General features: G+C 34.2%; 2 protein-coding genes across 14 annotated transcripts in view; one reads left to right on the top strand and one right to left on the bottom strand.

Moving 5' to 3' along the window:
- Positions 1-13,166, top strand: part of LOC100651767 — a 158,263-nt gene extending 145,097 nt beyond the window's left edge. For 10 of the 13 annotated variants that reach the window (XM_012312632.3, XM_048409471.1, XM_048409474.1 and 7 more), the window contains 4 exons: positions 1,346-1,503; positions 2,164-2,273; positions 4,616-5,140; positions 5,335-13,166. In XM_012312632.3, the coding sequence (XP_012168022.1) occupies positions 1,346-1,503; positions 2,164-2,273; positions 4,616-5,140; positions 5,335-5,487 (946 nt within the window). In that variant the 3' untranslated portion in view covers positions 5,488-13,166. The remainder of the gene's footprint in view (positions 1-1,345; positions 1,504-2,163; positions 2,274-4,615; positions 5,141-5,334) is intronic. The other 3 variants (XM_048409470.1, XM_048409469.1, XM_048409468.1) reach the window with 3 other exon arrangements.
- On the bottom strand, positions 12,007-16,574 carry LOC100652130 (histone acetyltransferase Tip60). The gene is made up of 5 exons (XM_048409479.1): positions 16,430-16,574; positions 16,268-16,325; positions 15,786-15,854; positions 14,624-15,704; positions 12,007-14,486 (listed from the first exon to the last, which is right to left on the bottom strand). The coding sequence occupies exons 1-5, from the start codon at positions 16,472-16,474 to the stop codon at positions 14,378-14,380; spliced, it is 1,362 nt and encodes a 453-aa protein (XP_048265436.1). The 5' UTR covers positions 16,475-16,574; the 3' UTR covers positions 12,007-14,377.
- Positions 16,575-16,625: the final 51 nt, after the last annotated feature.

Raw genomic sequence — 16,625 nt, 5'->3', positions numbered from 1 at the left:
AGTACGATTCACATTTTTGTATCTTCCTTGAAGGAGAATTTTTAGAGGAGAACTCGCACATTTAAAATAAAGCAAATCTTGTGAATTTATCAATCATCTTTATATTAAGTTTCTTTCTGAATGAATCACAAAAATCTAAGAATTCTTTCCTGGAATCTTCGAATATCAACTTGAAGATCTTGTCTTTTCAGTTAAAAAGCACTTATTACTTGCACGAGAACAAATGTGTGCCAATCTCAATGTAATCGTCCCTAGTTTCAAAAAATTTCATTTTCCAGTCCAATTAATTGCATAACTAGTCCGTAAAATGGGTTAATACAAATAAAGTGAAACGAGATGCATAAACGATATAACTGGATTTATTTAGCGATTTAAAAAGCCGGGAGATTAACGGTGAGAGATTGAACTTGCCTTTGGTGTCGTTGTCGAATGTATACTATATATACATATCTATATATTATATATTATATATCGTACATATTTAATCGTAATTATGTGTATTTTTTACGGCACTTCCATGTCTCCTATCCTCACACACACACATGAACACGTACACTTACAGAACATACACACAGCACCGCATGTTGATTATGAGTATTATTCACTTTCTTATTCGCTATATCTTTCTATTGTATTTGAATGATTAACTGTGTAGTATGTTTTACTATTCGAGACCAATCGATAAAAGAATAAAGAACAAGAAAGCAAAAGCACTGCAAGAGTAACTCGAAGTATCACACCAGTCACGCTAATTATTATCATATCTATCTTATTAGCTTCGGTCGAGATCGACGTATCGATTTTTCCCTTATTTTTTCCTTTATTTTGTATCTTCCTGTGTTCTTGCGGCTGCTCTGTATGTCTTCTATCGAATTCTCGGTTCCTTTTTTTTCCAATCTAAACACTGACTCTTTGTTTACGAATTTTATTCGATTTGGTAATTTGGCTATCGGCATGCAGTGAACTTGAGTCGACGTGTCTCGTGAACAATTTTTCTCCTCGAGTAACTGTAACAGCAAGCTCTGATTATCTCGCCTTTACTTCGGTATTTCTATATTCGCATTCACGTTTCCAATTTTTCCGATTTTGCGAACGAAGGAGACGAGCTTTCGTCGTTGTCTCGTACTGTTCGTTTTTTTCCTTATTGCTATTATTCGATGCATTCAGGAACTGTAAGGTCCACTTGAAAAATCCGATTTCCTTTTTATCAATTTCAATCTTCCTTTCTACTTTCCCTGCTGTCCTCTGTCCTTGATCAAAGATTCTTCTTCGAGAAGAATTTCCTCTCCGTACCCTGAGGTGCCGCTCTGCGGTTTCTGTGAGATACTGGCTCTGACTTGTTTAGACCTAAAAGCGTGCCCTCCTCACCGATGATGAAGCGAGCGTTCTCGAGGCTCGGCACGATCACGGCAGGCTGGGGACGGAGCATTAAGAAACACGGAAGCGGAAACACGCTGCAAAGCGAGGATCGGAAACGTTGGGCTAGTTCGCAGGATTGCAGCAGTATGTATATTATTGACTCTGTTATACGACTAAATATTGTGCTTCGTTTATGGTTTTATACGTTTGGAAAGACTAGCTGTAAGAAAGATACTGTTAACGGAAAACGTAATTAGCGAAGTTGTAAAAGTTATTATCAAGTATTAAATTTTATGCATATTTCGAGAGACTAAACAACAATTTCAGACATATAGACAAAGGAAGATACGGAAGTCGATTTAGCCTATTCAGGATAAAATGATGTCAACCAAGAATTATTTTGGTATATGCTTTTGTTGCATATTTAAAAAGTTTGTGTATAGGATAGCGCGTTTGAGAAATATTTATTATGATTGTAATATTTGAGTGTCTGTATAGATATTAAATATTATAAATACTTAATTTAAGTAAATTTTATATTAATTAATTATATTGGCTCACAAAAGACTTTTTTAATCTAAGATACAAGGTAATACATGTTTCTATAAGACAGGCAGAGTCTTAACCGTTTAATTATGTCGTTACATTTCTTCCATCAACAGTATACACGGTGAAATTAATTGTTAATAGATACAGAAGTATTAGATATGTATATCGAATGCATAGAAATATTGGATTTGAATACGTGTATGTAAGAATTTTTGTTTCTGTGATTCATTGTAAATTTTCAATCTAAAATTTTAGATAAAGAGGCGAAGGAAAAGGAGAAGGCAGCTCAACAGTTGGCGGTACCCAGACTCAGCGTATGTGCGGATGCGCAGAAAGTTGATAGAGCAAAATTGGCACAAACGGAGGTAAATTTAATTAATTCGCAGTAACAATATTATTATTAATGATGTTCTTTTATATTTAAACACTAAAAAATACACTATTCACGGTTACAACACAGTATGCTTATTTTTATTCCTGGCAAATGTTAACTTATTATTTTTTCAATAACATTTCCTATTTTATCGTAAAGCTTCTGTATCTAATTTTATTGTTCCATTCTCCTCCTATTTCTTCAAGTTAATGATTTATTTACACATTATATTTGACACAGAATTTTGTCAACAAGTAAAGAAACCAACCACACTGTTACGTCGCGTGAAAAGGTCTGCGCGACGTACCTTAATGTCTGGTTTTCCCTAGCATACAATTAACAGTTTTTCCCGTCATAACTACCAGCTTACTCCGTAATTTTTAAGAACGTTCAATAAACCTAAGGACTTATTTAAGTACCAGCTATAAACCGAAAATACTTGCAGGATTCAAGATTCCTGCAAGCTAATGAGAATCGATTTATGGTGGGCCTTAGCTTTATTGAGGGTTCTCTAACCGCGGACCTTTTCACGCGACGTAACACACACGTTACACCAATGTCAATTGTTATCATTATATTCCAATCGTTCAATTTATTTTCAATTTATTTCTTCTTCCTCAGTATATTTTATTTATTCAATATTAATAACAAGATGCTCAACCTCTTACACTCTATATATCAGTATCAACATTCACCAATTAATATTTACAAGACTGTCTCTTAACACCTACCGCACATGCAACACACATTCCACACAACACTCAAGAGAAACAAATAGAAAAGAAGTTACATACTTAACATGTACTTTAATGTTAAAAAATTAAAAACGAAAAGAAGAAAAAAGTTACAAGATTTTTAAACGAAATCATTCTAAAGACAGAGAAATATACGCCCTATAACCCACAATTTGTTTTAATACGATATCTCAATCCGTTTATGAGATGCGAGGTTTCAAAGTATTGCGTGTAGAACGTGCAGAAAGCTGAATGGCGATTGAAATTCTTAGAAACATCGTGACCCACTTTTTTCCAAGAATTACGTATGTCACGAGTAGTAGTAATAGTAGTAGTAGTAGTAGTAGTGGCGTAAAAAGAGCTGTGACTCAGCGTCCGTCACTGACCATTCGCACGTGCCACATGTGCGGTAGGTCAGCGAAGGCGTGTGAGTGAAAGAATCGAGTACGCGAATGAAATAGCAATAGCGAAATACTGGAAATTATGCTTTACTTTGAACGAGCATATCTTCGAAACGGGAAATCGTATCGAAATAAGACAAAAATCATTTTAAAGATTTTAAGCTTCTAATGATGTTAATTATAACGGCCTATTTCTTGTCTGTACAGATATATTATACAGGGTGGTTAGTAACTGGTGGTACAAGCGGAAAGGGGGTGATTCTACGCGAAAAAAGAAGTCGAAAATGTAGAATAAAAATTTTTCGTTTGAGGCTTTGTTTTCGAGAAAATCGACTTTGAATTTTCGCTCGGTACGCGTGCACTTTATCACGTCTCGTTATAACGGATCTCAACGCATCTTTTAAGTTTGTTTCTGCCGTAACGGAAAATTAGGAATACATAATGAAATAATATGAAGTAATCATAAAGTTTATTATTACAAAAATTGCTGAAAATGTTGCCCATTCTGCCGAACACATACTTCTGCTCTTCTAATTAAATTTCTATGAACACTTTCTAACTTATTCGATTGTTTTAAAGTATTCGTACCGAGCGAACATTCAAAGTCGATTTTCTCGAAAACAAAGCCTCAAACGAAAAATTTTTATTCTATATTTTCGACTTCTTTTTTCGCGTAGAATCACCCCCTTTCCGCTTGTACCACCAGTTACCAACAACCCTGTGTAATGATATTTGGAAAGACCTCTTTTTGTATTAATTTGATATTAATGTTATCAGTATTCTTTGATATTACAAGTACATGTTTAATAATGATATGATAAGACTGTAATTCGTGCTTCTGAAGCAGAAATATTGTGAAAATTAAATGGAAGAAGAAATTGGAATTTTTTAGAAGATAAATTCGTCAAACTTAATAAAGAAGAGTAGGTATAATAATAGAATGAGTTGATAGAGGAGGAGAAATTAGCTTAATAATGCAAAAAATATTAGAATTTATATTTTTATTCACTGTAAAGTAACAAGAGGTAGAAGTAAACAATACATTCCATATTTCTCAAGATATTTGTCTCTGGAGATTAGAATGGAACAGCTTGCACAAATAACATTTTTAAACTACATGATAGACTAAACGATAAAAGTTGCTCCAAATAAAAGGCAAACATCTCCATATATCACTAATTTTTTTTTTTATTATATAGTTCAATATCATCGAATTCGACCCGAAGACGTTCAAGATTCTGCTCAACTACCTGCAGACAGGTTCTTGTCCACTGACATGCAGCAACATACCAGGCCTGATCTGTGCAGCGGAGCACTATGATCTACCAGAGCTTCTACAGGCGTGTTTCCATCACGCGAAGCAATTTTTACGAATTGAAATTGTCTGCGTGATGCTGTGCGCGTTGGAAAACTACTGCTGGCGTTACACGTCTGCCTCGGAGCTAGTTAATATGATCCTCGCGTTCATCGAGACCAGAGCGTACCAGTTGTTCCAAAATCCTGATTTTCTCACATTAAGTGAATCTATGGTTCAAATGATCATGTGCAGAGGTCTGGAAGTTGGCGAAATTAGGAAATTCGAGGCGATGCTAGAATGGGCGAAGAATAGGATTAAAGACAGGAAATCGACCAAAGTAGACCCGAAAGTTGAGTTCAAGTGTATTATGGAGAGGCTCAGTAGAGACTTGAAATTGTATAGAATAACGCCTCAAGAACTTATTAGGGTAAGCTTCATAGAAAATGTTTTTAACTCTTTCACAATGTAATACAAGAGAATCTTGAGCAAGCTATCGAACATGGTACTATAAGAAAAAATTCAAACTAATAACTATTTTTAAATCTCTCTTTATAAGTAATTTAACAAATCCACGTTAATAAAATATAACAATAAAACTAATTTCTCCAACGCGTCTTTCAGATTGTCTTGCCATCCAAAGCAATCAGAAACGAGAGAATCCTGGAAACTCTGATGTACCAAGCAAACTCTGGCATCTACAGGAACGTCGACAGCTATTTGGAAGCTTATCAGAAAAAGGTGCAAAATCAGGAGAGTTTCGACTGTGGCATGTAAAAGACTATTGCACATTGTGTACCAATTCCAAGCAACCCTTAACCTTCACCCTTATAAAAATGGAAATAACAACTCGTACCTGAGGAGAGTAAACTCTAAAAAGTAGTTCGCCAATAAATGAGGGTGATCTTTCCGAGATTTTAGTCAAGAATTGTATCGATCATGAACTTTGCTAGTTACTCGTAGAACTGTTCCTTAATTAAAAGCGAGAAAAAATTCAATACATGCGTTAAAAACAACAATAAATTATCTGCGACAGTTAATCATTTTTCTGGGAGATTCTCGAAATTGTTTCATCGAATAGTCAACTATTAACATGATCAAAATCACGCATAGAAAGTGTAGATGTTAATCGATGGAAATAATTTCAAAAATTGGAAAAATTGAATAATGTGAAAAGTAGTGAATCTAAGTTGTGACAGATTTACGATCGCTTTTCTATTGCAAAATCTTGTTTTAGAAACAAACATCTTGTTCTAGGAAGAAGATTGAAATGCACGATCTATACAATAGGAAGGGAAGTAATTATTTTCCTGGAAAAATCGTCAGAAAAGTAATAGACTTCGATACTACGCAAAGGAAGCTTAAGATAGGAGAAAAAGGGATGAGGAAATGGATTGTGAAAGTTCGTTGATTAAACGAGAAGATGGACTCCTAGTTTCAGTCATTATCAATCAACGGGAAGCAAGAGAAAATGCACAAATTTCATATTGAATAAGAATAGAACAAAGCAAAGGACGTTGAAAGTAACTTGGTGACGACATTGTTTCAAATGAAAAAGAAGACAGAATAAAATAGAAAGAAAGAAGATTCTTCAAAAAGAAGGGAAAGCGCCAGAGGCTGAAAGAAAGACGGCAATACCATGCCGATTATGACAATCTGTATCATAAAAAGAAAAATACAAACCAAAAAGAAAACTCGAAAACAGAGAAACGCTATTGATAATACGATATACATTATATAAACGTAACGATTAATTATTTGGTAAGCTTGAATGAATTTAATTGTATGTATACATGCATAAACATGTGTGTGTATATATGTACGTATTAAGAGTGAAACTAATAGTAACAATAATATTAATAAATAATTATAAGAGGAATAATAATAGTAATAACAACAAGAAAAAAAATAAATACATAAATAAATATGACGTTGATGTTGAGTGTGACATATAAATGGAAATGAAGAATAAGGAGCAAACTGAAACAACAAAAGTATTCGAAGTCTGTTCTGTTTTCTATCGTAGTTTTTGTATCTTCAATACTCTAAGGCAGATATTCTAAAATTCACAGGAACAGGCTAGGAAGGAAAGAAATATAAAAATAAACAATTGTCTTGACAAAGATTTTTCTTTTCTTTTTTTTTTTCTAAATATCGACATAAAAGCAAAATTTCTTTCAGTATATACAAACCAAGGAATAAAACTTAATGTGTCCATTAATTTCTAACTCTCACAAAGTATGTGATAATAAAAGATCCCATCGTCAGTCATTTTTTTCGCAAACAAAAATCGTTCGATAATTTAGCCTGGCCTGGTTCCCAAGTTCCATTGACTGCATTTTCACGAGAAAAATCGAAAAGAGGAAAAAAAAGAGAAAAAAGGAGAGTACACATACACACATGAACACGAAGAAAAGGAAGAAACAAACGCGTGGTTTTATACTACACGCGGAAGAGGCTGATTTTCGTCCCCCTGACTCTGTCCCCGTTTCGCTTTCGCTCTCGCTTCTCGATTGTCCTCGACGCAACTTCTTTCGTAGGTTCCAAGAAGAAGAGATATTTTTTACACACTCGTCGACGATTTAATGCCGTTTTTGATCCCTCCCTCGTGTGTATTCTGTTTGTTATACGCAAATGTAACGTCGAGACACAATTGTTTAAGAGACGGAGAAAAAGAACAAAAGAAAACTAACAAAAAAAAAAGGAAAAATAAAAAGGAAAAAAGGCGTAAAAAAAACATTCATCGATTCCCAGATATGGGGATCGTCCAACTGTTAAGTGTCTTATTGTTCAGGCAAGCGGCTGGACGAAAGTAGATCTTTTCTTCGCGTCGTCTCGCAGGCGAAACGAGACTATCGCTTGTAGAATACAAATCGACGCACCCTCGACACTGTAATCACATAAAATATGGTACGTTTAAAATGACATAATGAAATGTGGATATGGATTCGATATGGATTTGAATTATTCGATCTAACACGTGGTAGAAAGATGGTCCTTTGTAATATTTTTACAGAATACTAGAGAAAACAAGAAGGTACAAATACCATATGTGACGTACAGTGTACGAGCAGAGTCGTGAGACAGACTGTGTGTATGTGTGTGTGTATGTGTGTGTGCATGTATGTATATGTGAAAGAGAGCGTTAATAATTAAGATAAAACTAACTAAATATGCAAACCGTACGTGTAGCTGTAAAACAAGCTAAATAAAGAAAAGAATGGAAAAACGATAAAAAAAAAAGATACATATATGTACGTAAAGAAACACGTCTCGTAAACGTGAACGTTTTTAAAGAAAATCGTATGGATGATCCGTGGACGATCCCTGGACGATGATCTGTCGCGATTCGCGCGTTTACATTTGATCGCGACAATTAGGTTTCGCGATCTTGGTCGTAAAAATTAACGTGCTATCTATTGGACGTCATTAAATTCTTCCCGATAGTTCCGAAAACAAAAATGTTATATGGAAATACAAAAATGCAAAGGAAGTTTGAAACTGATGAATCCTTTCTTTTCAATCGGTCACTGAAAAACAGGTAGAATAAATTAATTACGTAACATAAGGTGTAAGAAAAACGAAAATACTCTGATCTGTGATCTTATCAAATTGAACTGTTCAGATAATTTCACGTTATTTATATTTTCTTACTAATTATAAACGAAACGAATCATCGCTTTCTACTAAATTTAAATGACAATTAAAACCGCAGACTTCTTTTGCGAAGTTATAGATTTGTCAATTCGCGGCAACATAACAAATTAATCAGACAAAATACGTTATTCATCGAAAATACGGATAATTGTGAGTTTAGCGATGATCTGGAATACGTAGCGTCACGTAAGCGCTCCGTTTGCCAAATAAATGTAATACTACTATAAATGTCGCTATAAATGAATAATACCTATGTACCGTAATTTAGCATAAATCTCGGGCAGCTGTGTGATACTGCTTGATCCGTGATTTATCACTGATAATCGTAAACGTACTACTACGTGGTATACAATTAATCGCTGGTCGATATACGTGAAACATTATACATATATGTATATAATACGAGACTTGCAGTGCGTCGCTGGTCGATACAATTGGAACGCTGCATGTTAAGCCATACTCGACGTTCAAGAAAAATGCAACAATTTGTGATTCATAGTTCTTTGTTCATTACGTGGAATAACGCGATTCACAGATCATTGTTAATGAAACGAACGTTAATGAAAACATTCCATAGATAGCGTGTTAGTAGTGTATATGATAGCGTATAGTAATGTGTCACATATTTCGAGATTTCGTGTAAATTATGACAAGATCATCGTCTAAACTTCTAAACGTCACTGTGCTCTCACGTTGTCGTTCATCTTCGTAAGTACGAACTATGACGGATTTTCTGCGACACGTTATGTCCACGAAAAATATAGAAATTCGAGAAATTTCATTTAACGCATTGAGTTGGATTATATAGATAAGAAACATAAGAAATTGTTGTTGAAGAGAATATTTGTAAAAACATTTGTGAAAGAACCGTGGACTACGTGTTGTTGGAGATTCTGTGGCATATGTGTGTGTAAGCGTAGATGTTTTAGTGTGTGGTCGAAGCGTAATTGATCGCAGCAATGATTCATTAATTGCTTCTGGTGGTTCGAGAAACACCAGAGAGCTCATTTGTCACGATGTGATGGAAACCTCGGGGCGTAATTGACGCAGACTCGCGAAAAAACGGTCTAAACGTTCACGATATTTATATGAAACGCGTTTACGCTTACAAATTAATATATTCCTTTTTCTGTTCTTCTTATCGAATTTAAAGTAAAGAAACTTTTTAAAACTAGAAATTTTTTCATTTTAGCCAGATACAAATTTACCTCGAAATCCACTATTATTTATACCGTATTCTTGCGACAAATAAACTTATAAAATTAAGTAATTTATTGTTCAAAGAATTGAACACTATCTATCTAGGTAAGGAAACTTACGAATTTATAAAAATTACAGCGAGTCAGCGGTAAGATTACGCTTCCGTTTGCCCACAATTTCTGCGATCCGATATGCGTGCACTGATGTACAAACAAAAATAGTTTTCCCGCGCTCGATGACAGTCCAGTTGCGTTGTTCCGATGCAAACCGCGAGATAAAGGCAGAAAAGAGAGGCGAGACCAGAAAATTAGGAAGACCAGAAACGGCAACAAAAATGGGAACGAAACAGGATACCTCGTAACAGGCTCGATAGACGAAGAGGAACTGATTAGCAAAAACAAAAGTATTTTCATCGAAAGCGATTCTGTCCAGCCATTGCCAACTACTGTTCGACTGTAGATGTATTCATACAAAAAAAAAAAAAAAAAAAAAAAAATACAAAAAGAGAGAAGCAAAAGGGAAAAGAGGATTATCTTGGACAAAAAAGAAAAAAAATACAAAGTATGAATGAAGGAAAAACTATATATATATATTCGTATATAAATATATATAATATATATACATATATGACGTACACAAAAGCGCACACGTAACACATACACACACATGCACGACTAATGCAACACAAAAAGACGAGAATTATCGTGTGACAAAGATACCAAGAACCGCTACGTGGCCAGATCGCGGCGAGTATCGAATATGTCGCACTTTGAATTTGAATTTCAAGTATCTCGAGGAATTCTCGATTACGAGACACGTAATCGACAACGAAGATGGTTGTTGTTTGTAATGATACAACGCTTATCGAGTATCCTTACACGAGAATATATCGTAACAAGGACTGCATGCCGCGACGCGGTGATATTTTATCCCTTTTGCACTTGAACAAGACTTCGCATCAAGATGGAATGGAAATCACAGATTTCCAGATGTAAGACTGTGTTTTTATATTATACATATCAATTTTATGACATTTTTTAAGACACGAAAGGAAATTCTTTTGCCATTGCATACAGTTCCACTAGTTTCACTAGCAGTGATATATTTTGTTTCGCATTTGAATTTATTTTGCAGGAGGCGAGAATGTTGTATCAGCTTTTACTCGAAGTTATAGAAAATGTTGTTTCGAGATAAATCTCTTTAAGGATAACTTGTTTTCAAATTAACTATAATTTAATACAAGAAAGTAAAAAAACAAACTGATTTAATAGATTTTTGAAGGCGCATTAAGTTGTTGTAGGATTTATATCTACGAATTTTGAATCGTATTGTATATTCTGCGAGAAGAACTTTTATATCGAAGATATCTTCTCTTGGAAATTCTTGTTACTCGTGAATTATATTTAATCACTACCAGAGATTCAAGAAAAATTAGAAGCCTTTCACGACAATGAGATGTATGAAGAACAAGGTTGAGAAGTATACAATTTGATACTATAAAATACAATCATATCGAAACGTTACATACTCTGTTTCTATTTGTTGAATTTTGTTAAATGTTATTTAGAAAAAAGAAACATATAGAACATACGTAAATATCACTAGATAATTAAATAATGGATTACACAGGGTTAATTAAATTTTAATGCTTTCGTTTAACCATTCAATCTATTTTTTCCCATGCATACGTATAAACAAAGATTTTCAATATTTACAATACACGAAAGTGCAAAAGGGTTAAGTATATCCCGATCACTATCAATGTTCTCATTGTCATCGTTCTAACGCTAATCACTGTTAAAAGATATTCACTGTCCATTTTTACCGACGACTCTCGTCAACATCGGACTCTCATTGTCATTGTTGTTGTTGTTATTGTTGTTATAAATCTATCCGCCAATTTCTACATCTATATACGATCATTGGTCCTGAACGCTGAGTCGAACGAAGATTAACCGAGTGCTCGAGTACACGAAAATATCCTCAAAAGAATAATTTAAATACCTATCCGTCTGTTTAGAGATCTTTATTTTCCAAAAAAGTCACTAAATATTAAATATTAAATACCCCAACATTTTAAAATTATAGTCATCCTAGCAAATATTCAAATTACATGACTTCGATCTCGAAGTAACTGTTTAATCCTTTCGCTACTGTAATTTCAAAATTGCAATCACTTTTGCTATAAAAGTCAAAGAATTAAAATGGCTTATTCTTGAAAGAAACTCTATTAAAAGAATTTTCATTTATGCGTGCATAGAGTAATGTGCTTTACAGATTTCTCTATCTATAATAATCATATAATCATAATATTTTCAAACGAAAAATTTATCTTCATTCACGATTTAATAATTGGTGGTATACGTACATAAATCATTTGTAGCGAAGGGATTACACTAATCAACTGATCGACCATACCAAGAAACACCAACAACCAACTCATAGTTTCTCATTTCTTTATTTCAATATTCCAATCGTGTTACATATTCGTCGAGTAGGTATTATTCAAACTTATATTTTCTTCCTCTCTTTTTTAAATTGTAATACTCACAATTTTACAGGTCCAGTAAAAATAGCGTTCTCGGGGTATCCGAGTCCTCGCCTAATGTTCATCAAGTGTTTCTCAAGTACCCGGATACTCTCGTTGTGTCTGCGGAACACGAATACAATCAACAGACACTGATAATGATTCGGTATGCGTGTTTTATGTATGCGTGTAATTATATATATATACATATATATATATTATATATATATATATATATATATATTATTATATATGTGTGTGTTTTATGAATGTGAAGAAGACACAATGAAAAAAAGAAAGGAGTTTCGTCATGCGTTTATGATCGGTATTATGCGTTTATCGTTCAGATAAGATATAATATATCTATAGAAAATCGAGTCGGTATTTTAATATATCGTAAGAGACTCCGATCGCTTCGACGCAAATTCGTCATTTTATTCGTTTCTAACAATCGCCGGGAACGGTTTTCGTTTGTTCGCTAGGCTCGAATATTATAACAATGCTTCGTGGACGAGTCAGCAATATCATTCGGATTCCTGTCCTCTGCATTCCCGCAATTCGTCGTATCCGGACGTATCGCTGTGTTCGCGTTTATTTACGGATATACTTCGTATTCTCGTGTGGAAGAGAAAAAAGGAAATCAATCATGCATCTTTTAGAGAATATATGAAAAACACATACACACACGAGCGCGCGTGCGCGCGCGCAAACACACACACACGAGGATCCGAATAATATTTGCAGTCTTAAGTTCGTACTGTTCACCTAGTCATATGCGTGTTGTAATACGTAGACATAATACATCGTGCACATTAACGTTCACAAGATTCCTCTCCCTTTTTTTTTTCATCCTATTGCTGACAATGCGCGAAAAACCTACTAGCAAATTTTTGTAAATTGGCGAATGTTCGGGACTCGCTGTGTGTCACGTTGTCGCGTGGTGTTACGAATACAAAGGCAACTGAAATTATGATAAAAAAAGTTTATTGTATATGAAGCTACTGTGATGTTACTGTTGAATATAAAAAAAATATATATATACATAAAAAAGATGCTGTATTTAAAAATTGTACCTAGTGTGTTTTCTTATTTACACCTTCTTGCTATTCTGTGTATCTGCGTTAATTGTGGAATAATTATAGAAAGATGAGAAGGTGGAAATGAAAGAGATTGTAAAGTGAAAAAATTGGAACATACTTCCTTTGTCTACTTTTCTTTCGTTTCACCTGCTCTAACTAATGGCATCGATCGACGCTATCAAAAATACACACTTTCAGAGAAAAATACTTTTTATTTCGGTAACTCTTCGTTTTGGTAGAATAATCTCGAATCGGATTCAGACGGATAATTTATGCTCGAGCGTTTTGAACTTGATCAAACACAGCCGTTTATAATACAATGAGGAATGAAAACTCGTGTGTTTTTGTTCAATGCGATGTGATTATGAGTGAATCCGATTTCTTTAGATAGGTCTCTATTTTTCTCCCACCTTTACTATTATTTTTCATTTATTTATCTATTTGTTTTCTTAACGATAGATTATCGATTACCATCCCGTGTAATACGAGCACACGCAAATTTGAATATTGCCTAATACTTGTTTTAAAGGTGTGTGCACAATTGTGCGAATATTCGTATGCATACAATTTCTGCATTGTACCAATCAATTTCACTGAATTTCAAAATGGTCACATACGCAAGCTTCGTCGCTTTACTCGAAGCTTCGAAATACTATAATTACGTATATATATTCTTTTGTTTTAAAACTAGATATCGCTTTCGTATTTTAGCAGTGAATGAAGTGCACATTATAAAAACAGATTTATTTACAATTCTACAAGACTGATTTATGTCCCTGTGTAAGTCGTTGATTTGCAAATATGTATGCAAATGTTTTAAAAAATCCTAGTCACCATATTAAAACATTGCTTCTGACTCTAGATGTAAGCCAGTATATTATTTAACAAATACGTTTTTCTTATCACGTAAAATATTCGGTAAACATGGTTGTTCGATATACTGCGTAACCGAAATACGCAAGCAAACGTAAAAATTATTATTACTTCTGTGTTCTTTTTCGTTTTCATTTTGTCATTTTTAACCGTTGCAGTCATGTGCAAAGTTTGACACAGTCTTATTAAAAAGACCAGTATGGTCGGATATATTATATATAGTTTTTATATCTACATTGAATAAATGGTACAATGGTCACGCTTCCAGGGGATTTTAAAAATCACTTAGAGACGAATTAACATAATCTTATTGTCGATTTTGTATTTCACTTCACCATTTTGCCCTAACACTCCAGTCTTTTGGTGTCCAATGAAGACACTTAGGATCTATCCTGATTTGCCTCTTTTCCATTGCAGCTGCGTGTTGCTCGATAATCTCCCTGTGAATAAACATGTTTTGTCAATGACATATTGGAAGAAATCCTCTGTATTTGGAAAGAAGCGAAATATCTATATAAATTGTCTGCACGACTCGTTTTTTTTTTCCTAATGACACATTGACTATTTAGCCAATTACCTATTCAATGTAACAATATATTGTCCTTTGTAGTAATTAATGAGATTCAAGTTCTGAAGTGTCGATATCACGTCTTCTTTCTTAATCGAGGTCAGCTCACATATTTCACTTATTGTAATCTGAGGCTTCTCATTTTCTACTAATGGCTTTATATTCAACAGAATGTCCAATATGGTGTGTGCCCAGTAACTTCTATAAGACAACAATCCCAAATCTGACAAAGGTTTTTCAGGTGAACCTGTTTTACCTTCGAATTTGGATAGCTCGTATGAGAATTCTATCAGTAATTTTCCATAGCCCCTTCTTTGATAGGGTGGTAGTGTAAGAATACAAGCTACGTTATGATCCTCAGTCGATTCTTTCTCTTTTGAAAAATAACCAACTATATGGAATCCTCTACTGTCAAAATCTGTCATTACATAAAACAAGAAAGGGTCCGTATCATAGTAAAGCGTTTTATGATCCAAAAATAATTTTGCTAGTAGACAAAGATTTTGTGCATAATTTTTATTTTTTCGGCCGTCAATCTCGAAAAATGATATTGAACCTTTTCTATATATCTCATTGCCAGGTGGATGTCTTAAATTACACTTTGCTAAATGTCGCTCCAGGCATTTCCGACTTTTTCTGTACTTCAGGCAGAATTCACAGATATATATACATGGCAGGTTTACCATTTCTTGTGGATAAGGGCTAAAATACCAGGGTCTTATTCTATGACGACCTAATTCTATTAGTTCTACATTTTTCATTCTAGTAACTATATCATCATGGTGATGTGCAACCAATGATCCAGTTGGCCTTGGACCAGGTGTCTGTGGAGGGCCATCCTGAGAATCCTCATTTTCTATACATGTTGCCTTTCTCTTTCTAGACATTTTTTTTTGTAATGCAGCTTGTAAAACCGCAGAACCATTGACTGGTTCGTTACTAAGGCTGCTAGGACTAGGAGGTCTACTGGGTGCTTGTTTCTTGGGGGTTGCTGCTCCAGTTCCTGGTGTGGTTCCATCTCGACGAGGATATTGGACTTTCCGAGTGTCCAAACAATCTTCCGTAACCCATTCATCTAATCGTTTATTGACTAAAATATTGCACATTTAGTTAAATGGTTGTCTACGTACATACATACAACAGCTCTCTTCTTAATTCCCATTATACTTACAATCTACATAGTGAACATAATAACACTTGACACCATGTACGTCTTTAACACTGATGATTTCAGCAAGAGCTGTGGATGACAAAAGGACATTTTTGATAAACTCTCATTATTACACCTAAATAAATAAGGAGTGATAATGCACTCCTGAAGAAACAATAAAAGACCGAATGTACACAATCTATTACTGTCCGAGATACCTAAACATAACCTAAAAATTGAAATAAACATAATGTATGGTAAATGAACGCCAATATTTTATCAAATATATTTTTTATATTCAGGATACGATTTTAACGACATTAATCAATAGAAATATCCATGTGTCTATGAAATGGTTCAATAATGCGAACCAATGACACGCTTTCTAAATAATCATTAGTGTATAAAATGTCATATATGATTCAGAGAAAAAGATCACGATTTTCTCAAAACAGATCATCATATGACTAAAGAACAAGAATGCAAATAGATATTTTACTCACGCCAATCGTCCGTCCCGTGCATTCTGACTGGTAAACGACAGCCTTCCACCAATGAATTCTAAAAGTAAGGTTAAGATCTTATAACATTCAAATATTCGTAATTACCGACTTCTCACTAAGAAAATATTAACGTTATCGTGTTTAGTAGATCGTAATATTTACCACTGAGTCGCATATTGTTTCGCGTTCGTCGTGTTCCTCAATCATTTTAATCACAATTGAAGAAATTTTCTACCGAATACGATTTTGTTTTGAAGCATTCACGACACTAGCGCGCGCGCCTCCAACGGCTTCGCACATAAGAAGAACTAGGTTCAAATCATTTCCCGCACTATCGAAATATTTCAATCGAAATATC

Source organism: Bombus terrestris, chromosome 10, assembly GCF_910591885.1.
Source record: "Bombus terrestris chromosome 10, iyBomTerr1.2, whole genome shotgun sequence".
Classification (NCBI taxonomy): domain Eukaryota; kingdom Metazoa; phylum Arthropoda; class Insecta; order Hymenoptera; family Apidae; genus Bombus; species Bombus terrestris.
Note: the sequence above shows the minus strand (reverse complement) of the source record. Positions and strands in the feature narration are given on the sequence as shown.